Below are 24586 nucleotides of genomic sequence, written 5' to 3'. Positions count from 1 at the left end.
TTTGCCAACAGGAGAGCCTCTGATCATGGGGTTCACAGATCAAAAACTATGCAGGTTGTTGCATTTTGAAAATTTTCATTAAATGCTGGGGAAAACACTCAGTGTTATCGGCGATGCAAACAACAGAAGACTCCACTCCACAGTGCAATAACCCAAACTTTTAATTTTCTAAGGACTTAGATGATGGTGCTTTGTAATTAAAAATAAAAGTCTATTTCATTGTCTTCTGTAGTTAAATTTATATGAAGTAAACACAACTGGTGTGTGAAAAGAAAAAAGAGTCCACTCAAACCAGATTAAGCAAGAAAGGAATTTATTGGGGGGGGGATGGGAGGAGGCATTGGAGGAAGGTAGTCGAAAGGTAAAGTTCCAGAAGTACTAGGTATGTAATGTACATGAGGATTATAAACACTGCTGTATGCTGCATGGTATATCTGAAAGTTAAGAGAGTAGATCCTAAGAGTTCTCATCACATGTGAAAAAACCTTTTTTTATCTATAAGATGATGGGTATTGACTAAACTTAATGTGATAATCATTGTACAATATACGTTAAGTCAAATCATTTGCTGTATACCTTACACCTATACCGTGGTGTATGTCAATTATATCTCAATAAAACTGGAAGGGAAAAAAGGAATTTATTGGCTCATGTAACTTTAAAGTCCAGGATTCAAATTATGTCATCGGGACTTAATTTCTCTTTCTGTCTCTTGGTTCCACTTCTTCTGTGGCTCCATGCTCAGACAGGCCTTCACCTCTCCACCCAGACTGCATTCCTTCAGATTTCTGTCCAGGGGAAAGAGAGCACTTCCCTCCACCCCAAGAGAACAAAGTCCTGGGCCTGGTTTCCACTGATCAATTGAGTCACCTGGCTACCCTCAACCAATTCTTATGGCCAGAGGGATGGCAGTGCGATTGATCTAGCCATAAATCACCCCTAACTTTAAGGATAGAATAGAGCCAACTCCCCCAGAACCACTTTATTGAGTAGATAAGGTATGGGACCTCAAAAATCTAGAAGCTGTTACTGGAATCAGGATGAATGTTGAGAAACTCAGTTTGGTCCTTATTTTTCCCATTTTACCTGAACCACCACCAGACCAGCAGAGGTCTTCAGCAAGCATGTACGGACTAATTATTAAAATACAGGCTTCTCGGGGCGCCTGGGTGGCTCAGTCGTTAAGCGTCTGCCTTCGCGTCTGCCTTCGGCTCAGGTCATGATTCCAGGTCCTGGGATCGAGCCCCGCATCGGGCTCCCTGCTCCGCGGGAAGCCTGCTTCTCCCTCTCCCACTCCCCCTGCTTGTGTTCCCTCTCTCACTGTGTCTCTCTCTGTCAAATAAATAAATAAATCTTTAAAAAATAAATAAATAAATAAAATAAAATAAAATACAGGCTTCTCGGGCGCCTGGGTGGCTCAGTTGGTTAAGCGACTGCCTTCGGCTCAGGTCATGATCCTGGAGTCCCTGGATCGAGTCCCGCATCGGGCTCCCTGCTCGGCGGGGAGTCTGCTTCTCCCTCTGACCCTCCCCCCTCTCATGTGCTCTCTCTCATTCTCTCTCTCTCAAATAAATAAATAAAATCTTTAAATAAATAAATAAATAAATAAAATAAAATACAGGCTTCTCACCGTCCCAGTCTCCAACTTGAGCTTGGTCTCACACTCTCCCCACCTCCCACCCAGGTGTGACCAGATCCCCATGTGGGAGCAGGTGGAGAAAGGGGCCAGTCCCATAGGGCCCATGATTGAGCTCCAGGCCTGGGTGAGGTCAGTCTATAGGTAGTCTCGGACATTCCTCAAGTGCTGAGATTTGGAGAGGGCAAAGTTATAAATAGGAATGGGGAGGTATATTAACTTCCTATTGGCACTGTAACAAATCACCAAAATCTTAGCGGCTTAAAACAATACAAATTTATTATCTTAGAGTTTTGGAGGTTAGAAGTCTGCCTCACTAACTAAAATCAAGGTGCTGACAGAACTGTGTTCCTTTCTGGAGGCTCTAGGGAAGAATCCATTTCCTTGTCTTTTTCAGCTCCCAAAGGCTGCCTGCATTCCTTAGCTCATGACCCCCTTACATCTTCAAAGCCAGCAATGGCTCATTCACTCTCATATAACATCACTCTGACTCTTCCGCCTCCCTCTTCCACATTAAAGGACACCTGTGATTACACTGGATCTATCTGGATAATCCAGGATAATCTCCTTTTAAGGACAGCTAATTCACAAACTTAATACCATCGACAACCTTAATTCCCCCTTGCCATGTAACATAACATATTGGCAGGTTTGCAGGGATTAGGTTGTGGACATCTTGGCAGTGAAGGCCTCTCCCAACAAAGGCCACTGTGTCTTGGGACTAGTTCCTAGAGTGCACAGAGGGTGAGGCTCCCTTCTTGGAGCTCTGGGGTAGGGAGTGTTAGGTAGATACCCGGTTCCAGTATCTATTCACCAGGCCAATGGCCCAAAACTTGGGAGAGCAGCTCAGTCAGGAATATAAAAGTGTGACATCATCAGGGTGAGTGTAGAACTTCTCAGAGGGTAGCTGGCCTTTGTGAGACACTGAGAACTTAGAGGAGAACCTGTGGGGGTTACTGGGGATGCTGCCTGAGTCAAGAGAAGAGGAAGAAGGAAAGTATGATGGCCCAGCAGCTCAGCAGCTGGGAGAGGGTATCAGTTTTAAGTATCCAGCAACTACCACCCACCCCACTGGGGAAGAAAGAGGTGGAGGACTGTGGCTTGCAGCCAGAGGGGACTGGAGCTTAGAGAGGGCTTTACACCACCTGGATGAAGCAATCTTCACCCAAGTAGCTTCTGGGCTTTGGCCTTAGTTGGACTGGGTTCAAATCCCACTGGGCTACCTAGACTGTATAAACCTGGGAAAGTGTCCTAACTTCTCTGAGCCTCTGGTTCCTTATCAATTAAGTGAAAATGATATTACCATGTTCTTCACATGGCTATTAAGAATTAGTTCTTGGGGCGCCTGGGTGGCTCAGGCGTTAAGCGGCTGCCTTTGGCTCAGGTCATGATCCCAGGGTCCTGGGATCGAGCTCCGCATCGGGCTCCCTGCTCAGCAGGAAGCCTGCTTCTCCCTCTCCCATTCCTCCTGCTTGTGTTCCCTCTCTCGCTATGTCTCTCTCTGTCATATAAATAAATAAAATCTAAAAAAAAAAAAAAGAATTAGTTCTTATGTAACATTCTAGAGGGGAGGATTGGAGACAGTGTGAAAGAAGTCCCAGCATGGATTGGCTATAAAGCTAATTACCAATCACGATTCTTGAGACAGACATGGGGTTGAATTTTGCTCTTACCATAACTAGCTGTGTGAGTCTGGGCAATACACTTTAACCTACATAGCCTACAACACTGGAAATGTTTCCTAGTCATAGAATACATTTACTACCAAATTTGAGGCAAGCTGCTTCCTCCTACGTAAAGTGGGGAAAATATTAGTATCTCCTTCCTAGGGTTGATGTAAACTTAGATACTCATAAGCAACTTGATTCAGTACCTGGTGTAGGAGCTTCACTCAAATGTTAGGATAACTCGACCCATTTGGAAGGGCTGGGAGGATGGAGTGTGGGGAATAGGTGGCTAACTGATTGGAAAGAGCACCAAGATATTCTCAGTGATGTAGGAGTGAGGACATCCCTGAGCACAGGCCTCACCGTCCAGGGCCGGCAGGTACAACCAGCAGGCTCACCCGGTGTAGATACAGGCTGGCTGGCTTCTGGCCAGCAAAATGTGTTTCCCTTTGCCTGGAAACCAAGAGGTGTGGCTGAGGCAGGGCATGGAGGGGAGCAGAGCCACTAAAAAGTGGTGGAGAGGAGCCTGCTCTGGACTTCTCTGGCTCCCCCAAATGCTGGGGACCAACTCCCCCTGGGTTGAAGGAGACGAGTGCGGAGCCACCTGGGAAGAACACTTCACGAGCGAAGGCTTGAAAAGGTCTTGGGTCCTTACTGCTTACTGAGAGTCTGGGGCTCGGCTCAGCCCTGGGACAAGAGGTGAGATGGAAGCTGAATGCCTTAGGAAGAGTTCCCCCAAACCATCAGGTACTGCACGTGGGCTCCTGCTGTGAGCCAGAGCCCTGGGTTACCAAGCCCCAGGGATGGGTGGTGGAGACAGAACAAAGGGTATCCACACACACCCCCACCGCAGGTTTGGACCAGGCCCCAGTAAAAATGCCCGCCGCCTGAGCTTCAGACCATGTATTCGTACAGCTGCCTGGCATCCGGGGAGGGCGCCTGGCCTCCGCTGCAGCCCCTAACCTACACCTACCTGCCCGGCTCTCTGCTGCTGCTCCCCATCCACGCCCACAGCTTCTGCAGTCGGCCCCCCAGCCTCACCGCGGGCGAGTGGCCGGCTCCGCGGGAATACCACTGCTTCCATGGCTCAGGCGCGCCCCTGGCGGCAGCACTGCCCTCGTGGGCCTTCCCGCAGGCCTACGCCGCGGCCCTGTACCCGCCTTTCCCGGCGCCCGGCTACCTGGGGCCATCGCTACAAGGGCCCGCGGCAGAAGGGACGGCGGCTGCTCACCGCGGGGCGCCGTGGCCCGAGGGCGGCACCCTGCAGACCGAGCTGCGCTGGGGCCACGTGCACCGCGCGCACGGCCCGCGCCTCGAGCTGCCGGACGTGGTGCGCCGGGAGCTGCGGCGTGTGTACGGCACGTACCCGCGCACCGACGTGCGCGTCACCTACCGCGGCGGCCAGTTCCTGCTTCAGGGCGCGCCGCACGTCCCGGAACCCGAGTACCGTGTGCAGAGGCGTGTGCTGCGGCCGCCTGCCAGCAGCGACAGCGGCGACAGCAGCCCGGCCACGGAAGCGGCGGAGCGTGGCCGCCGGAGGAAGAGGAAAGGCCCGAGCTGAGGACGCCGCAGGGCCCGGCGGCCGGCCCGGTGAGCACGCGCGCGGCTCTCCTCCCCTGCGCTCGCCGCCTTCAGCCCGCCACGAGGGAGACCTCCGCGGTGCGCCGGCGCTGGGTGCACCTATCACCTCGCTTTTTTTTTTTTTTTTTTAAACCAGGCCTGCACGCCGCCCACCTGCTGCACTTCTCTGATTTCTCTCGCGTTATTGCTGGATAGCGGGGGAAGGGCGAGAAGAGATCAAGAACATCTCCGGGTGGATGTCCTGTTTCTCTTCCCTCCCACTCGGCCTTGGGAAACCTGGGTGTGCGGCGGGAAGAAGGGCGTGGACCCTTTGTTTCGTCTCTCCCTCCTCTTCCCGATCTTAGAAGACTGCCCTGCACCAAGCCCCTACTTTCCCTTTTTCCTCTCCTTCGTTTAACAGAGCTTCCCGAATTGCCCAAGTTCCTCCCCAAGCCCAGGGCCCACCTATCCGCAGGTTGTAGTAAAAAGTAAATAAATGAGTGAAGTCAAGTGTATGCTGCGAGATCGCTTTTCTGTTTGGGGTGGGTGGGGGTGTTCCTCATCTCTGTAACGTGAGCCTTACTCCCCTGCTCGGGAAGAGCCAGTGTGCCTCCTCACGGGTGGGGCCGAGCTCCCTGCTTCAGCAGCTCTTCTCCAGTGTGCAGGACCATAGGCTTCTTAGGCCCGGCAGCTCACCATCCGCCGAGAGAGTCTGAGGGCCTAAGCTCTTTTGTTGAAGCGTGGGTGGTAGGCGTGGCTGAGGAAGGAATGTCTAAGACATAGATTTAGGGCTACCACTGACATTTCTAGTCGTGTAACTGGGCTTTCCGAGCCTCAGTTTCTTCATTTGTAAAAGAAGCATAAAATCAACCCAGCCTACCGGGAAAATGCACTAGGGTTGAAATTTCAGATGAATGTCACTTCTTGTCTCCTTACTACCAGTCTTTAACAGGCTGAATTTGCAGTATTCCAGGAGTTTGCTGGAGGGTTAGGCCACACATCCAATTTTAACTATAGGTCTGGCAGGACTCCAGATCTGATACCCATGCTGTACAAATATGGCTCCTTGTGGAATTGTTTTTACTGAATTTCCACTTGTTGGATGGCCAACAGCTGCCTCGGTATACAGGTATGTTACTGAAGCCTGTACACCACTGGACTGAATACTGCTGTATTTATGAACCTCATGGAAGGGCTCTCAAGCCTCACCACTTGGGAAGAGTTTTTCTCCTTATGAGTGGTTTAATTTTGGAAGCACCAAGGATCTCATAACTGATCATATTTTTCTTTTTGCCCTGGCTTCTAGGGAGCTCAGGGCCAAATTTGCTTAGTATCTTTTGTGTAAAGCCTGGATCCTGAACGGTCACCCCTAGTTTCATCTTATTTTCCTCTCCTTTTTTTTTTTCCCTTAAATTACAAAGACACAGGGAGGTGGTGTAGTGTAATGGGTCTGCTATGTGACCTTAGGTAAATTGCATAATGTCCCTGAATCAATTTCTTCATTGCAAATGGGGGTGATAGTATTAGGACCTCTATCTCATGAGGTTATTGAGAAGATGCCTTGAAATGCTGCACACAAAATGTTTACCACAGTGCCTGGCATGTACTAAGTGATCAAATGTTAGTGTTCGTTTTGAAAAATATAGTTTGTTGGGGGTGCCTGGGTGTTTCAGTTGAGTGTCCTACTCTTGATTTTAGCTCAGGTCATGGTCTTGGGGTTGGGGTCGGGGGTCCTGAGATCTCTCCACACTCAGCAGGGAGTCTGCTTCTCTCCCTCTCTTCCCCTCCCTCTGCCCCTCCCCCCTTCTCTCTCTCAAATAAATAAATTTTAAAGATTTTTAAAAATATTTATTTGACAGAGACAGCAATAGAGGGAACACAAACAGTGGGAGTGGGAGAAAGAGAAGCAGGCTCCCCGCCAAGCAGGAACCTGATGCGGGGCTCGATCCCAGGACCCTGGGACCATGACCTGAGCCAAAGGCAGACACTCAACAACTGAGCCACCCAGGTGCCCCTCAAATAAATAAATTTAAAAAAATAAAAAATATAATTTGCTACATAGAAATATATAAAATAGGAAGTTAAGGTCTTTTTAATATCCTTATTCCCAAATAATTGGTAGGGTCCAAGCTGTTATTTTTCCTATATTTTTTCTGTGCACATAATATTAATTACCTAAAAGGAATTAACACTGTTTTACCTGTTAATATTTTACTGTAAGTATATTGTGGACATCATTCTGTGCCAGTGCACATGGAGCTACCTCATTCTTCAACAACCACCCAATATTCTATAGCATTTGGATTCTTTCCAGTTTTTAGCTGTTAAAAGTCTATCCAACAATTTCTTGAACTGTTCTAGGCCCTGGGGATACAGTAATGAATGAGACAGCCATGGCAGTTTCTGCCCTTATGGAGCTTGCATTTTAGGGGAAGAAATGGGGATGGGACACCATGCAAACAGATAAAGGCAAATTGTTATAAGTATTACAGCAGGAATGAGAGGCTGAGATAGGAAAGACAAGTGCAGTAGTGGAACTTAGAATAAGGTAAACAGGGAAGCTTTCTGAGGAGGTGACATTTAAATTGAGAGCTAAAGAATGTGACAAAGCTAGCCATGCAAAGAGAAGGGTGAGAAAGAAGCCAGGCAGAGAGCTGGTGGGTGCAAAAGCCCCAAGGAATGAAAGTTATCTTCATTCCCTCAGCAGCCATTTGAGAATCCACAATACACCAGGCAAGTATTCTAGGGACTGGGGTTACAGGAGAGAGCCAAAAAAGTCCCTCAGGGAGCTTACTTTAGAGGTGGAACCCAGAGAAACAGAGACTGACAACAAGCAACTGGTGAACATATGACATAATGTCAGATAGTTATTAAGTGATGGGGTGCTGTTTTCAATAGGATAGCCAGGGAAGGCTTCCCCAAAGAGGTGATTCTTGAGTGGAGACCTACTAAAGACCTTCACAAGCCATTTGAATACCTGGGGGAGAAAAGCAGGTACAACAACCCTGTGGCTGGAGTATCCTTGTCCTGTGATCGAGCAAGAAAGTGGGAGCTAATGGGGTTAGGGATGAAGCCAGATCCCGTGGTGCCTTGAAGCCATGTTGAGAATTTTGGATTTTATTCTTAGTGGGCGGAGTGTTACAAGCAGGAGAGAATGTGATTGGATTTTTTTAAATTATTCTTTTTTTTTTTTTTTAAGATTTTATTTATTTAGGGGCGCCTGGGTGGCTCAGTCGTTAAGCGTCTGCCTTCAGCTCAGGTCATGATCCCAGGGTCCTGGGATCGAGCCCCACATCGGGCTCTCTGCTCTGTGGGAAGCCTGCTCTCCCTCTCCCACTCCCCCTGCTTGTGTCCCTCTCTCGCTATGTCTCTCTCTGTCAAATAAACAAATAAATAAAATCTTAAAAAAAAAAGATTTTATTTATCTATTAGAGCATGAGTAGGGGGGATGGAGGCAGGTAGAGGGAGAAGCAGGTTCCCCACTGAGCAGGGAGCCCCATATGGGGCTCAATTCCAGGACCTGGAGATCATGACCTGAGCCAAAGGCAGATGCTTAACTGACTGAGCCACCCAGGTGTCCCTTTTTTAATTGTTCTGGATGTTGTGTGGAAAAGAGACTGTAGAGCGGCCATTGTGTAAACAGGGAGACCAGTTGGGAGGCTTTTAAAGTAATACAGGCAAAATCAGATGGTGGCTTGGTCTTACTTGGAAGTAGTGAGGCTGATGAGAAAACAAATGTCCTTGAATATGCATCTTTGTTCACACGTACAAGTATTAAATTGTTGAATCAGTAGTCCTAGAAATGGAATCACTGAGCGCTGACACCCTGGTAGCAACAAGCACAGCCAGCAGCAGCCCGATCTAAATTTCTAAATTTCATTCTCCACTAAAAGGAACCAGGCCCACTGGGAAAATGGCTGGTTCCGAGGCTGTAGCAGGAAAGGTACAAGATGACTGGGGCGCCTAGGTGGCTCAGTCGTTAAGCGTCTGCCTTCGGCTCAGGTCATGATCCCAGGGTCCTGGGATCGAGCCCCGCGTCAGGCTCCCTGCTCAGCGGGAAGCCTGCTTCTCCCTCTCCCACTCCCTCTGCTTGTGTTCCCTCTCTCGCTGTCTCTCTCTGTCAAATAAAAAAATTAAAAAAGTTTAAAAGGAAAGGAAAGGTACAAGATGAGCCCGGAACAATTTGTGCCAAAAAATAAAGGATGGTTCAAATATGTCAAACAAAGGAGCCAGCTGGAAGGGACTTCCACTGGCCTAATCAGGGACAATTGAAGCATCAAACCAATCACAGTAACAAATTATTACCTACTGAATAAAATAATCTCTATTAAGTACATACTAACATTAACTAAACAAATATGAAAGGAAAGCTCTTACTCATAGCAGGAGGAATAATGAGGTCAGAAAATCCATCTCCAATCAGTAATAATTGATTCCAGTGAGAATCATTCATGGATACTAAAACTAATGAGTAAAAGTTTGATGAGAAACAGGCTGTTTATATAGTTTCAAAGTATGTTCCAAGATTTTTTTTTTTTTTTTAAAGCACACCAGCAGGGGGAGAGGAGCAGAGAGAGAGGGAGAAGTAGACTCCCCACTGAGCAGAGAGCCCAACATGGCTCCATCCCAGGACCCCAGGATCATGACCTGAGCCGAAGGCAGATGCTTAACCAATTGAGCCAGCCAGGCAGCCCCCAAGAAGATACTTATTAATTACAAAGAAGAAAAGAGTATCCTAGATTCCCTAGAATCACAGGGAAAACTGACCACACTTGAAGCGCACTGCAGCGGTCCCTCTTGAATAAAGTCTCTTTCACCATCTTTAATGAGTGTCTTGAAAACTTTTTCTTTAACAAAGACAAGTTGACATCATGTGCTTTCTGATATATTAAACTGAGAAAACACAACATCAATTCAGCAGTAATGCATAATCATGAGGAAACATCAGATAAATGTAAACAGACAACTATAGTAGTCTTTATTGTTCAAAAATGTGGATGTCATAAGAGACAAAGGAAGGCTGAGAAGCTGTTTCAGGTCAAAGGAGACTAAGAGACATGAAAACTAAATGCAATGCATGATCCTGTTTTGGACCCTGAATGAAAGTTGTTATGAAGGACATTAATGGGACAAGTAGCAAGATTTGAATAAAGACTGTAGATTAGAGAAAGCAACGTGGCAAAAGGTTAACAGTTGGTGAATCTGTAAGAAGGGTAAGCAAGAGTTCTTTGCACTATTTTGCAGACTTTTTTGTAAGTTTAAAGTAATTTCTAACTAAAAATAAAAACTAGTAAGTAGGGGCACCTGGGTGGCTCAGTCGGTTAAGCATCTGCCTTCAGCTCAGGTCCTAATCTTGGGGTCCTGGGATCAAGCCCTGCATCAGGCTCCCTGCTCAGTGGGGAGTCTGCTTGAGATTTTCTCACCCTCTGCCCCTCCCTGCTGCTTATGCTCTCTCTCCCTCTCTCTCTCAAATAAATAAATAAATAAAATCTTAAAAAGAAAAAACAGTAATAAGTAAATTGAATCTCTGGGTCAAAAAGTAGTAAATGTGCTACATAGCTATGTCTGTGTGTTACATTTTAATCTTGGACAATTGTCTGCATGCCAGTAAGTCTCCTCAAATCCTTTTTTGAAACAAGGCAGGTTTCAACTGAATCCTGAGTCTCATATCACATAAGGTGTGTTCTGTATCTCTTTCCTTCTCTATCCTCTCGGGTTCAGACCTTGAAGTCTCTTAACTTCCTCCATTGCTGAGAATCTGCATTCCTCACAGACATTTCTCCCCAAGGCTTCTACTTATGCCCTAGAAATGCCCATAGCCTGCACACCAGTTGACCCCCAGCCCCAGTGAGGGAAGAGGGCCCCTGATTACAGGCTTTCTGAAGGAAGTACAGCCACTCAGCTCAGTCCAGCATGCTGCCATGCACATCCTTCCAAACCCCAGTGCTTGCTCCAGGCCCTGTGGATGTAAGGGAGCCCTGCAGGGAGCCTAGATGCCTCCTTCTTTGATCTTTTATTTGAACTTAAGCCTTAGAAGCTTAGAACTCATAAAACATCTCGGCTGCCAGGGACTTTGCTGTTCACCTGGTCCAATCCCCTCAATTTACGTTATGCTGGGAATCCAAGGCCAGAGAGAAGGAGTAACTCACCCAAGGTTATACAGTCGGTGGGAATCCAGAACTCCTAGATCTCAGCAGGGCTTGGGCTACCAAACTCTGGTCCTGATGGCCTCCTCCTGGTCTTGTCCCAGCCGTACCTGACCCTGGCATCTGGTCTGGAACCCTTCACTCAATAAACCATGGCTGACTAATTTTAAGCCTTATCCTACCTCCCAACGGGGTAGCTCACATTCTACTTAAGGGAATATAATAAGAATCATAATAAATTCACACACTTAACTGAGAACTTACCGTGTGCAGGTACTGTGCTAAAGCCCTGAACAGAAGAAACTATCAACTCATTAATTTACACAAAACTTTTATGTCCGTATAATTATTTTTTTCCACTCACAGATGAGCAAACTGAGGCCTATAGGGGTGAACAGCTTACTCAAGGTCACACATGGAGAATGCACCTGGGATCTAACTCTACCTTAACTTCTAGGCCAAACTGCCTCTTCATACATTAGACACACTCAGCAAAATGCAAGGAACATTTACTGAACAGTTACTATGTGCAGAACGCTGGACTAGACACTATGGGTGAGCCCCTCTAGAGAGGAGTATGGAGGATTTGCAGGAGATCATCTGCACTGCTGGGAAGTTGAGGGACGCTTCTTGGAAGAAGCATCTGAGACTTTGAAGGATGTATAGGATCCCAACAGATAGTGATGGGGAGGAGGTGTCCCAGGAAGAACTGAGGAGGGTTCAGCATGAGTAAAGGCATGGCAGCAGGAGCAGGGGGCAACGGGGTTTCATTAGAGGACAGGTTATGACCAGGGAGCAATGGACTCTCGTGCTTGAAAGCGAAGTGGAGGCCATACTGTGAAAGACTTTAATGACAAAGTAAGGAGTTTGGAGAAGCCATTGAGGTCTTTGAGCAGAAGGGTAGTAGTCCAAGTTGAAGTTATTAAAAGATGTGGACAGTGCCTGGAGGAGCGCCTGGCTGGGATGCGGAGAGCCTGAGCCAGCAGCTTCCCCACGACCTCTCTATCGATGGTATAGCACAGCCGGGCACCAGAACTGAGTCCCTAGGCTGTTTGCTCAAGCTCACAGCCTATGGAATTCAGTTCTCAGAGCCAGGTGGCCAACGTTCTCCCAGCCTCGATTCTGCCCTCCTGTGCTCTCTTCTGTGAATTCCTCCCATTCCCACGGTGGGTCAGATGAGGAACCTGGGATCTCAAGATTCCTCCTATCCCAGAGAGGGTCTGAGCTTAGAGCTAAAAAACAGGGCCCATACCCAGGGAAAGGGGCAAGGGTTCTCTGAACTCCAACAGGATTGATGCAGGATATGAGGGGAGGGGGTTCAGGGCCATGGCAGGGATTCTATGAGTACTGTGGAATCATTTCTTGCCCAGATGTGCTCCTGGTGGGGCCAGATGTGGAGAGGTACTCCAGGAGGAGTCGGGGCTGGGGGAGAGCCAGAATATGTGCACAGAGAAGGGCATCTCTTGGGAGACTGGGAGGCTTCCTGCGCCAGAGGGGACCCCTAAAATATGGATCCCCAAAAGTTCCAGCTCCCTGAAAATCTCCCCACCAAAACTGAAGATCTGAGATACCTGGGATAGGTAGGCGAGAGGAAGAGAAATCTTTCCCTGAAACACACTTTCACTTCTGGAGAGTTAAGTGGAGAGATGGGGGCTATTCCCCTTCTCCAGGTAGAGCTGCTGCCTGTCCCTGGAGAGGGAAAGGCAAGCCTGCAAGCTCAGGAGCCGCCCTACCCCCGCCCTGCTTGAGTTGTGAGCAAGGGCCCACACTTACCATGAAGCCTCCTCTCTTGCTCTTGGGACTGGATCTGCAGTGATGCTCTTAGAGAATGCTCCTTAAATAGGGCTCCCTCCCTGCCCCAGCCAACTCCCACCCCCGCCCCATCCTGGCTCTTCTGAGAAAGGAGGAAGGTGTGGGAGGGCTGGGCACCTTGCCCAGAGAGCCCTTTCTGACCTCAATCAAAAGCGGGGACCCCCTCCTTTCTCCCCATTCTTTTGAAGTGTCCCCTTCCTTGCTCAGTCTCTGAGTCCCTCCCACCCCTTGAGACCAGCCAGATGGGCTTTATCTCTGCTCTTAATGTCTGGGAAATCTGTCCTTTATGCCTATTTCAAGCCCAGTTCCTCATTCTGAGGTCGGATGATGGGGAATTGATGTGCTAGGGGAAGCTTTGGCATAGGCTTCTAGCTTTTCCCTTCAGCTGAGGGGACCTAGGCTGCAAAACTCACTTGAGGGAATGGGAAGAGACGAGTCATCATGCCACCTTCTTTCACCCTATGTGGCTTCCAGCAGCACCCAAAGGGCAGGTGGAATCTGGTCCCATCTTGGGGATGGAGAGACAGACCTGAGGGGACAAAAAAATCAGAGGCTTAAGGTCTGGCCAGCTATGGAATGCCAAGCAGGACAAGTGTTCTCCAGAGCTCCTATCTTACAGTTTGTGTGTGTCCTTATGTCTGTGGAAGTCCCTTTCCTCAGCCCACCCTCTGTCCTCTGACACCAGAACCAAACCCCTGCTGCACAGAGTTGGGACCCTTCAGGATTTGAGCTAGGAATCAAGGGGCTCCCCCTAAGAGGTCTTTCCCATCATCCTCCCAAAGCTCAGGAATTTCTTTCTGATGATATCTAGCTACATCCAACTGCCAGCCAAGAAACAGGCCAGAGGGGAGAAGGGAAAGGCACAGGGATGGCTACAGGGATCTCAGGCCAGAACTAGGGACAGCTCTACTGAGAAACCTGAAAGTTACCGTAATGGGGGTGGTAGGGAGAGAAGAGTCATCAGCATTATGCAATGAAGGCGGGGATGGGGCTGGGGGAAGGGAGGGATGGCCAAGTCTTTAAAGGACTGGCAGAGGCCTGGGGCTGATGGAGCTACCCATTACCACCCTTCCCAGGGGCCAGCCTAGACAGAGTTCAAAGTGGCTGTCACCCCACCTCTCATTAACCCTAGCAGCGCCAGGCTGGCAGCGGCAGTATTTTTATGGGAGACGTGATGGGAGACGTGACGCGCAATGTGCTCCCTCCTTCCTCCCTCCTTCCTCCCTCCCCTTTCCTGCCCCGACTCCCCAGCAGTGAACATCTTGCTCTTTGAGGCTAGAAGGTCCTGGTGGGGGGGAGCTGGGAGCCTGCAGCAAGGGACAGAGCTGGAAGAGGGAGAGTGATCCCTCTTTTCTCCATATTTTGGAACTGCCTTAGCCCTTAGGGGAGAAGAGAGGATGGGACTTTCTACCTTGGACCATGAGCTCCTGAGGACAGTGACAGTCTCTGAGTACCCAGCCCCTTATGAGGTGACTAGCCCTGAAGGGGCTCATCCCTGCTGATTGGGGATGGGCTAGCTCACCCTTGGAGGGAACTCTTTCCTTCATGACCCCTTACGGGACTCCTGGGAAGGGATGGCTGTAGGTTTCCCCACAGGGTAGCACCAGGAACAGAAAGAAGCTGAGGCCTTGATGGGTCCTGGGGTTCAGTTGTCCTATCCTAAATGAGAAGTCCTGCCAACATGGGCATGAAGGCCCTGGAAGTAGGCATGGCCTTTAGACTGTCCTGGATCTGGGCTCAGGTTGATACTCACCCAGAACACCCGCGCCCTGCTACCCCCATCCAAACCAGGCTCCACCGTCCCAAGATCCAGACCCTGTAACCCACCCTAATCTTGGGGGAGACATCGCTGTTAAGGGAAGGCAAAGGGGACAGATATGGTGGGGAAGGAAGTCATCACCTAAGAGCTGACTGGGTGACGGACCTTGAACCTAGACTGGACATAAAGGGGGAGAGACACAGGGATTTGGGAAGAACACCAGGTTCTGGGTGTAGGGGCCACCAGATCCAATCAGGGATCCAAGTCTGTGGAAAGACGGTAGAGACAAGGAGAGGGGAGGAAGCTCTAAGATTTGAGGGCGGAGATTTTAGGGCAAGGAAGGCGGACAGGAAGACACTGGGTGGGGTCGAAAGGTTCTCGGTCTTTCGCAGTTGACAAGGAACTAGGCGGGGATGCCGTCAGCCGTTGAGACCCCACCCACTGGCGGGACCTCCACGCCTAATTCCTCCCAACCCGCAACAAAAATGGCCGTCGCGGGAGCCTGTGCAAAACCCTGAGACAAATGGGCGTGGGCGCAGAAGCCCCGCCCAGTTGTGGGCACTTGCCCTTCTCAAAAATGGCTACCGCGGCGCTTCTGAAAGGGAACCGCTCTGGGCCTCGCCTTTGATCTCGTTGGTGGGGCTGGGGGATGAGAGCTGCACCGCGCGGGACAAGTCGCCGGCGGCGCCCGACGGAGCAGGTGATTTCCCCTCCGGCCCCCGGCCCAGGGCTGGGAGAGTCGCGGAGAACACTGACCCAGGGTACCCGTCTTGTGTGTTCCCCCACGGTACTCCCTGGGGCCCATCGGCCCCCCCATCTCTGGTTCTCGCCGTGGCCTGTATCAAGGCATATCCCAGCTTACTCAGGCCTCCCTAGTCCTGTGTCCCCACGGCTGCAACCACATCCCGGTGCCCTCGGGCCCACTATTCCGGACCCTTATGGGTACCCCGCTAGCTTGTTTAAGGAGCTCCTGCTTCAGGGGTGAACCATCATCACAGTCCCACTTCCTGTGCACCCCACTATCCCCGTTTGTGCTCCGGTCTGACTTTGGGTGCCGGAATCCCTTGTAGCCCTCAGTGTCCTTGGCGCCTCTAAGACTTGACTTGGGGGTCAGGGGACAACTATGTCCTCTGGAACCTGCGTAATGGGACTAGGGCCCCAGGAGCTGGGCTTCATAGTGACTGAGAAACCAGCGAAGACCTCCGTGCTAGACCCTCTGAGTGCCCACACTGCTTCCCAGGACTCCTCCCACATAGCCTTCTGCTTTCTCTCCACCTTAAGCAGCTCCCCACCCCAAGGGAACAGCATGGTTCTCCTTCCCCCAGTCTCACTTAAATTTGTCCAGGGGATCTGTATTGAGCATCTGGAGTCCAGGCTTGTGCCTGGTCCTGGGGATCCTCTCAGGCCAGCTGGGGGCAGTGAGGATGGGACACTCAGGGTTGGCTTCAGGGAGAAAGTGAGTCCCGCAGAATGAGAGGCAGAGGGAAAGACGTTCTGAGTGGGGAAAACGGTGTAAGCAAAGATTCTGAGGTAGGCAGGAGGGCCAGCCAGGCAGGACAGGAGGATCAGAACATGGGCTGGGGGCCACATCATTTGCTTCATAAGAGGTAGTGTAGCGTAGTGGTTAACAGGGCTCTGGAGCCAGACTGCTTGGATGTAAATGTGCCATTAACTTACTGTGTGACCTTGGGCAAGTTACTTAACCTCTCAGTGTCTCCATTTCCTTTTGGGCAAAATGGGATAGTATAATATTATTAGTATCTATATTTTAGGGTTATTGTGAGGATTAGGTAAGTTAATATGGGTGAAGTGCATAGAACTATTATTACCATCATCAGAGGTATTTAAACAGGACTTATGACAGGATGACGATCACATTTCATGGGTGCTACTAACCAGTGAGCCCTGATGTGGAGCCCTCCGGAAGTAATGGAGTTCTGTGGACTACATCCAGAATTTTAAAAGTCTCATGGAAAATCATGTTCTTACCCTGGAGAAGGCTGGCTGCTTAGGCTACAGCTTCCCCATCTCGGGGACTGTGGGGGAGAAATATTAGAGAAGCCTCTGGGCAGGAAAACAATGCTGAGGAAGGCTAGGGGGATGGAAAAGGGTGAAAGAAGAAGTGGCAAGCTTTCAAGGCTGGGTAAAGTTTGGTCAGCCCCAGAACAGGAGAAGGGAGGGTGTTGCCTCAGGAGACAAGCTAGAGCAAAAGCTTAGGGGAGGAAGACATTCGTTGGGGGCACAGTGAAGAGTTTCCCAGTAACAACTCCTTGCCCCTCAGACCCTGATCAGAAACCCAGAGGCATCAGACACATCCCTGAGCACTTCTTCCCTAGAAACTAGACTTTCTTGCAGCAGCCTTTGTCCCAGCAGAGGTTGCCAGGCAACTGACAGCAGCCAGGATTTGATGTAACCCAGGGTCGGTGTAGCTCTCTGTATGGGGCTGACCTCTTGGGGGAACCACATAATGGTGTCTGGCATGCGTGGTGTGAGCAGTTCTGCTCTCCAGGGCCCATGCTAGGCTACAGCTTCTCAGTCTTGCTGTCCAAAGTGATCTCTGTGCTGTCACAGCAACACTATGTTACTACTTAGGGGACCTGGGAACTGTAAGCATGGATCGTAGCTCTGTCTCAACCGGCTTGAAAGTCTTGAGATTTCCCGCCCCCCCCCATCCCGTGGAATATACACTCAACTAGGCGCCCTGGATTTAAATCTTAACTACCACAGTCCAGCCAAGTGACATTGGGCAAAGCATTAAACTCACTGAGCTTCAGTTCCGTCATTTGTAAAGCGGGGGCAGTAACTCTTTATTGAGTGTCCCACTTCACAGGATACCGAGTGTATGCTGATGAGTAAGCCGGGAGTATAGTCCCTGCCCTCATGAAACAGCTGGAAGAAACATTAAACATTGCCCAAATCATTATTTAATTAGAGCTATGAAGGATACTGCGAAATAAGGGAAAGTGCAGTCTGCAATGAGGGTGTAAGATGGTGGGGACCAAAGCAGTTCTCGAGGGTCAGGGGCAGCATCCCGTGAGGAAGAAAATTTTAAACTGAGACCCGACAGGTAAGAAGGTGTTAGACAAGTGAAGGGGTGGAGGTGGAAGGCTGTCCAGGCAGAGGAAGCAGCTGTGCAAAGGCTCTTGCCATGAAAAGGCTTGAATGTTGGCAAACTGGAAGAAAGCCAGGGTGGAGGGGAGTGATCAGGGAGCGTGTGGTACACGGTGAGGCTGGAGAGATGTACACAGGGGTAAAGCCCTCAACTGAAGGCCACAAAAGGAATCTGGGCTAATCAGAAGGGAAGGGGGACATCACTGATAGATTTTTGGTAGGAAAAACAGGATTTTTGTACAGATCACACAACTGTGATCTTTGTAAGAATAGATTTGGGGGGAAAGATGGTAGTAGGGGTAAGGGTTAGGAGGCTCTGGCAGTGAAGGCAAGAGGTGGAGCAGAATGGGAGGAGAGATGGAGAGATGCACATGTTGAGAGGCATGAGAGGTGATGGTCAGGGCTTGGTGACTGGATGTGGGAAAGACTGGAAGGGGTAGGATGTTGTGAGGATCATTCCCAGACTTGTGGCAAGAGCAGCTGGGTGCGTGAACATGCATTTACTGATGACAGCCTTGGAGGAGCAAAGGACTTGGGAGAATGTCAGTTTGGGACTTGTTAAGTCACCTACATAGAGGTGTCAGAGAGGGAGATGTGCAAATGTGTAGCTCCACGGAGGGGACTGGGCTAGAGGACTGGCATTTGAGGATCGGTGACATAGAGTTGGTTCATAAAGATGTGGGCCCAGACAAGGTCTTCTAGAGAGAGGGGGTGCAGAGGAAGGAGAGAGGAAGAACAGCTGTGAGCCTGAGCCTTCTTGCCAGCAGAGGAGAGGGGGACAGAGAAGGGAGCCCAGGAAGGAATGGCCAGAGAAGGCGGAGAGTAATGCCTCAGAAACCAACATTGATGCTGCTTGAAAGGGCAAATATTAGGTGAAAACTATAAGAAATAGCCTTTTCTTTCTTTTCCTTCACTCCTTCTTTCTCTCCCTCCCTCCTTCCCTGCCTCCCTCCCTCCCTGTAGATCCAAAACAGGGAGTACTGGCAAGCTTATATGGTTCAACCTAATTAAACCAAAACCGGAAAAAGTAACTCATGGCCTTGGATTGAGCAATTTTGGTAGATGTTGGAGCAGAAGCCAGATGAGCCAGGGAGAATGGATGGAAAGGAGATAAGGGAATAGAATTGAGAGGATTGGATTGGCTGAGTGCAGCAGATGGGGTTGAGAGGGGGTAAAATCAAGGGTAATTCCTAAGTTTCAGGTTTGGCAGCTGAGTGAGTGAATGGTTGGGTCAGCCAGTGAAATAGGAGGGGAGATATATACCGATCATGAGAATACTGTGAGTGTGGGGTAGGTGGAATTTGAGATACCTCTGAGTCTTCTGAGTGGGAAGAGCTGACATTTGGACCTGTGGAGCCAGTCATTACCATCTATGTGTTCCTGACTCCCACATATGGACTGTTGGGAGTCAAAAGCATGTAGATGGGAATGAAATGAGTCAATGAGTATTTATTGAGCATCTACTAAGTGCAAGCATTTTTCTAGGTGCTAGGGTTACACCAATGAATAAGACAAAGACCCCTGCATTGTGGAGCTTATAGTCTAGGAGGGAGGTCAGACAATAGGCAAATAAACATAAAATAACATTAAGCTGTAGTAGATGCTGTATAGAAAATAAAGCAGGGCAAGGGACTAGGGAGTAGGAGGAATACTCCCTATTTTTGGTAGGTTAGTCAGGGAAGGTCTCTCTCAGAAGGCAACATATGAGCAGAGCTCCGGAGGAGGTGAGGGGATGAACCATGTAGATACATGGGGGAGATAGGTAGGAAGAAGCTGGGGAAGTTTGAGGACCAACAAGGAGGCTGGTGAGGCAGGAGTGGAGTGAGTGATGAGGTTGGAGAGGTGGGCAAAGGCCAGATTTTGTAGGGCTCCATAGGCTTTGGGAAGAAGGGTGGAAAGTCCTTTGTAGATAACCCCAAGCTGCTGGATTGGGCAGGAAGAGAGAATTCCTGAAAGACTTCCCCTTCCATCAGAGCCCCATAGCCAGAAAAGCCCCTTTGTGCAGTGGGTGGGTGGCCCATTCTGGCTGGGGGAAGGCTGTGCTTGGTCCTGAGGTCTGCTCCTTGGGGGGGCTAGACAATGGGCCCCTTGTAGTTGGACTTGAGGGCCAAGTGGCCCTCTCAACGATGGGATTCCTCAGCCAGGAGGCATGTGACCCCAAGACCTTGGCTTCTTGCCAGAGGGTCTGGGCCTGCTGCTGGGGAATGGGGTGGTGAGATGGGGAGAGGTCGGAAGAAGGGCGAGGGAAACCACTGTGGAGCCCTGTCTCAGGCTGAAGGAGGTGGAGAGATGGGCAGGGAGGGGGCTGTAGCTCTGCTTGAGGGAGCGGGGGAGGGCTGCAGAGCTGGAAACTGTGGACAACATCAACAAATGGTTTCCACAGCAGGGTAGGAGGGAGGGGCTGGCCGCCCCTGGGCCTAGTGGGTAGGGGCAGGCAGAAGAGGGCCTGACAAACCTACATCTTCTGTCCCTTCAGAAGAGAGAGCATGGAGCTGGAGAGGATTGTCAGTGCAGCCCTCCTTGCCTTTGTCCAGACGCACCTCCCAGAGGCTGACCTCAGGTAGAAGCAGCTCTTCTAGAAGGGTCATGCTAGGGTCAGGGTCGGAGCTGCTGGGCAGCACTCTGGGCCCTGGCCCATGGAAAGACGGGGTGGGAAGCCCTCAGCTTTAATCCTGAGGTGGGGGAGGGCTGATTATGATCTGCTGGTATGGCCTTACATCTTAACCTGTCCCTGTCACCTTGCTGGACAGATGGGAAACCAAAGCTCTGTGGGAGGGTGGGATACTTTCTGGCTTCAAGGCTTGAAGTCTGGCTCATGGACCCAGTGAAGCCGAGGGCTTGAGTCTCAGGCTAGGTGGGGTTGCTGGAAGTATCCAGTGTCCTACCCAGGGCTTGTCCTGTCCCCTTCCTGCAGCGGCTTGGATGAGGTCATCTTCTCCTATGTGCTCGGGGTCCTGGAGGATCTGGGCCCCTCAGGGCCATCAGAGGAGAACTTCGATATGGAGGCCTTCACTGAGATGATGGAGGCCTATGTGCCTGGCTTTGCCCAAATTCCAAGGTGGGATCTGGCTGGGTCAAAGAGGGAGTGGAGGGCTGGCAGATGGTGGAGGGTGGGCAGAGTTGTCCTCTTACCACCGTCCTGTTTTTTTCAGGGGTACAATAGGGGACATGATGCAGAAGCTCTCAGGGCAGTTGAGTGGTGCCAGGAACAAAGGTGAGTTTGGGGACTGGGCACTTGGATGACTCAATACCCCCATCCCCTAAAGCCCTGGCAAACCTGATGCTCTCTCTGCTTCCTTAAGAGAACCTGCAACCACAGAGCTCTGAGGTCCAAGGTCAGGTGCCCATCTCCCCAGAGCCCCTGCAGCAGCCTGAAAAGCTCAAAGAAGAGACCAGGGCTTCTCCTACTGCTGCTGGAGACACCCAGGATGAGGTACTGCTAGAGGAGGGTACTGGTGAGAGAATTAGGGATCAGGAAAGAAGGAAGTACTGCTTCTTGTCAACATCTCTGCCCACAGGCAGCTGGTGCTGAGAAGGAGCTGCTGCCAGGGGTGGATGTTCTCCTGGAGGTGTTCCCTACCTGTTCAGTGGAGCAGGCCCAGTGGGTGCTGGCCAAAGCTCGGGGAGACTTGGAAGAAGCTGTGCAGATGCTTGTTGAGGGGAAGGAGGAGGGGCCTCCAGCCTGGGACGGCCCCAACCAGGTATCCTCTGCTAGACATCCCCCTCAACCCAAATAGCCTCAGCCACGTTCCACCTTAGTGTTAAGCGCCTGCCCCTAGCCTATCCCTGTCTGCTTCTGCTGGTGCCCTAGGGTTTAGACTAGGCTTCCCTTCTCTGCAGGACCTGCCCAGGCGCCTCAGAGGCCCCCAAAAGGATGAACTGAAGTCCTTCATCCTGCAGAAGTGAGTCTGGGCTGGGCTGGGCTAGACCCTTAGAGGGTCTTCCCAGAGTGGCAGGAGCTTCACCCAGCCAGTTTTTGGCAGGTACATGATGGTGGATAGCGCAGAGGATCAGAAGATTCACCGGCCCATGGCTCCCAGGGAGGTGAGAGGGTTATGGCTGCTGGACGTGTGGAGTGGGTGGGATGTCTCCTGGCTTCTGCTGCTCACTGCCCAATTGCCTGACAGGCCCCCAAGAAGCTGATCCGATACATCGACAACCAGGTAGTAAGCACCAAAGGGGAGCGATTCAAAGATGTGCGGAACCCTGAGGCCGAGGAGATGAAGGCCACATACATCAACCTCAAGCCAGCCAGAAAGTACCGCTTCCACTAAGGCATTCGCCAGACTCTGCCGGAGCCTTCTAGGCTCAGATCCCAGAGGGATGCAGGAGCCCTACACCCCCACACAGGGCCCACCCAAACTCCTGTCCCCCTTGTCCATCCTGCTCTCTACTTCCTTGCCCCACAGTGTTGACCTCCTCTTGGAGCTGCCCACGGGCACAGTAAAGGTGGCCCCAGGAAGGTGTGAGTGCATTCTGGTCATTTCTGCTCAGAATTGGGGTATTGTGTCTGTCTGACCTCTCTCCCAACTTCATATCCCTTATCTCCAACAGGGCAGCAGCACCAGGCAAGAGGGGGTAAAAAGCTCTTTATTTGAAGCTCCAGGGTGGGGCAGGGCATCCGCCTCTAACCAGAGGCCCCTACAGTCCAGTTTCCCTACAGTTCATAGTCAGGCCCCGCCACACAGTCCAGCTGTGCCCCATCGGCAGGCAGATCAGACCTGCAGGTTGACAAAGGGTGCAAAGCCTGCCATGTCCTGCAGCAGCACCAGGGCCTGATGCAGCGGCGGCTCCACGTCGATGTCCACGCCGCGCTTCCGCAAGCGGCTCAGGCTGGGCTCGGCCACATGGTGGCAGTGCCGCACCCGCAGCGAGCGCAGCGCCGGGCAGTACTCGGCCAATGTCCTGGGGGAGGAGCCGGGTGAGGCTAGGGACCAGAAGCCGCTACGCCCACGGTGGGGGAGCCAGCAAAGCCCCTGTCTCCCTCAAACTCAGAGCATTCTTTTTCCCTCCATAAACGAGGGAGGGAGCCCGGATGGGGTCATACATTCAATGTCTCCAGTGAACCAGAGACTTCCTCCTGTCTCTTAAAGGGGGAAACTGCTCCTCAGCTCCGCCCAGGATTTCAAGGTTTTCCCCTTGTTGAAGAAAAGCCAGAAACTTGACTGCATGTGAAATCTGCCAATGTGTAAATACTGGTTCAAAAAAGTTTTTTTTTTAAACTATGGGCTCTATGGTCTAGGCAATCCTAGAGGCCTTTCCTGGTCTGAACGGGGGTGCTGTGGTATCCAGACACCACCGTTCCGCCCTGCGACAGCTACAGCCTGCCCCTAACCCAGAGGCTAAGTAAGTGATTGCCCTTTTCCCAACCCACCGATCCCATGCCCAGGCACCTGACGCCGTCGCTTCCGACGCGGAGGCAGCCGGTTAGGTCGAGGTGCTCGAGTTCCGGGCAGTTCCGAGCCAACTCCTGGACTGCGGCGTCCCCCACATTGGCGTTGACTGCCAGCGAGAGGCTGCGGAGGCCCGCGCCGCGCCTCTGCGCCAGGTATACGATGGCCTCATCCTTGAGCTGACGGCAGGCGGTGAGGTCCAGCTCCTCAAGGGCCGGACAGCGGTCGGCGAGGCCGCGCAGCGCCAGGCCGTCTACCCAGTCACAGTGCGCGAGGGAAAGGCGCTGCAGGCGGGGGCAGCCCTCCGCCAGCGCCCCCAGCGCGCGGCGGCTCAGTTGCCCGCAGCCAGCCAGCGCCACGCTCCGCAGCTGCGGATTCCGCGTCAGCACCGGCACCAGATCCTCGTCCGACAACCATTCGTGACACGGCGCCAGCGCCAGCTCCTGCAGCCCCTCAGCGTCCCGCAGCAGCCAGGCCAAAGCGGCCCGCGGGATCTGCGGACCCACCTGCGGGCAGGGAGGCACCTCGACTCTCAGCTGGTCCCGGGGGCGGGACGGGCGCTGCCTCTCCGCCCCTGAAGAGTTCTTTCCCGTCAGCAACCCGCCCTCGGGGTTTGCCACCTGCCCTCCCGGGAGAGACCCCAAGCGCCTTCTGAGTTGATACCCGGCCCTCGCCCTTTGAGAGTACTTCCCGCGGGGTCCGGCAGGGTAGACAGGGGCTGGGGGCTGGGCTGGAGGCGGGGCGGGGGCGGTACCCAGACGGGGCGAGGCTCTGGCTCCCGGCTCACCTGAGCGGCGTCGAAGCGGCGCAGCCCCGCCAGGTGCAGCTGCACGAGCGCCCGGAAGGCCCGGCTGACGCGCTGCAGCCGGAGCAGCTGGCGTAGCGGCACCCGGCTCAGGACATGTGGGAGCAGCACGTCTTCCCAAGGCAGGTCCAGGAGCCTGCGGGTAAAGGGGCGGTGGCGTCCCCGGGCCGCTGTCACCTACGAGTCCGCCTCCGTTATGCTTCTGCGCCCCGGCTCCTAAGAGCGGTCCCCAGACCCGGCCCAGTTCGGCTCCCCTCCCCCAGGTCCTTCTTCCCTTTCTCGGCCCCTCCCGTGCTCGGTACCTGACGGCTCCGGGCTCTTGCTCCCCTCCGGACGGCTCCATCGGTGGCTCCATCGGCTGCCTATTGCGCGTGCGCAGTAAGGTCTTCTTGCTTTGGCCTTGGGAGAGGCCTCAGCGAACCCGCCTCCTTGGGCTGTAGAGACAGACCGATTCAATCGAGTGCGGTCTCACTGAGGATCCTATCTGAAAGCGTTCCGGATGGATCTCGAAACTGAGGGCGGAACAGACTGGTGGTGTAACATCAGACCTCGCCTTCTCGGCTACAGGGCTTGAGAACTGAAGCTGGAGAACGCAATGGTGCAGCAGAGACTGGCTCTTTTTTCGTCTTGGGCCAGTGGCCGCCTCTGAGTGAAGTGGTGATGGGAGGAGCAGGCAAAGCCAAACGCGGAAGGGGCG

General features: G+C 51.8%; 4 protein-coding genes across 4 annotated transcripts in view; 2 read left to right on the top strand and 2 right to left on the bottom strand.

Moving 5' to 3' along the window:
- Positions 1–4414, bottom strand: part of MFSD13A (major facilitator superfamily domain containing 13A) — a 27934-nt gene extending 23520 nt beyond the window's left edge. Inside the window, exon 1 of the mRNA XM_064595222.1 lies at positions 4277–4414. The gene's annotated coding sequence lies outside the window, so the exon portion shown is untranslated. The remainder of the gene's footprint in view (positions 1–4276) is intronic.
- CUNH10orf95 (chromosome unknown C10orf95 homolog) lies at positions 3793–5378 on the top strand. Its single transcript, XM_045878704.3, has 2 exons — positions 3793–4893; positions 5021–5378. The coding sequence occupies exon 1, from the start codon at positions 4205–4207 to the stop codon at positions 4862–4864; it is 660 nt and encodes a 219-aa protein (XP_045734660.1). The 5' UTR covers positions 3793–4204; the 3' UTR covers positions 4865–4893; positions 5021–5378.
- Positions 5379–15222: 9844 nt separating this feature from the next.
- On the top strand, positions 15223–22157 carry CUEDC2 (CUE domain containing 2). Its single transcript, XM_045878703.3, has 9 exons — positions 15223–15280; positions 20168–20251; positions 20606–20749; positions 20844–20905; positions 20994–21124; positions 21210–21392; positions 21532–21593; positions 21675–21735; positions 21819–22157. The coding sequence occupies exons 2-9, from the start codon at positions 20178–20180 to the stop codon at positions 21963–21965; spliced, it is 864 nt and encodes a 287-aa protein (XP_045734659.1). The 5' UTR covers positions 15223–15280; positions 20168–20177; the 3' UTR covers positions 21966–22157.
- A 105-nt stretch (positions 22158–22262) lies between these two features.
- On the bottom strand, positions 22263–24568 carry FBXL15 (F-box and leucine rich repeat protein 15). Its single transcript, XM_045878701.3, has 5 exons — positions 24438–24568; positions 24192–24323; positions 23872–24025; positions 23085–23590; positions 22263–22596 (listed from the first exon to the last, which is right to left on the bottom strand). Exons 2-5 carry the CDS (start codon positions 24242–24244, stop codon positions 22407–22409), a joined length of 903 nt encoding a protein of 300 aa, XP_045734657.1. The 5' UTR covers positions 24245–24323; positions 24438–24568; the 3' UTR covers positions 22263–22406.
- Between the last annotated feature and the right edge of the window lie 18 nt (positions 24569–24586).

Source organism: Mirounga angustirostris, unplaced genomic scaffold (genome assembly GCF_029215605.1).
Source record: "Mirounga angustirostris isolate CCGP_5_RB_7025 unplaced genomic scaffold, mMirAng1.0.hap1 SCAF_6, whole genome shotgun sequence".
Classification (NCBI taxonomy): Eukaryota; Metazoa; Chordata; class Mammalia; order Carnivora; family Phocidae; genus Mirounga; species Mirounga angustirostris.
Note: the sequence above shows the minus strand (reverse complement) of the source record. Positions and strands in the feature narration are given on the sequence as shown.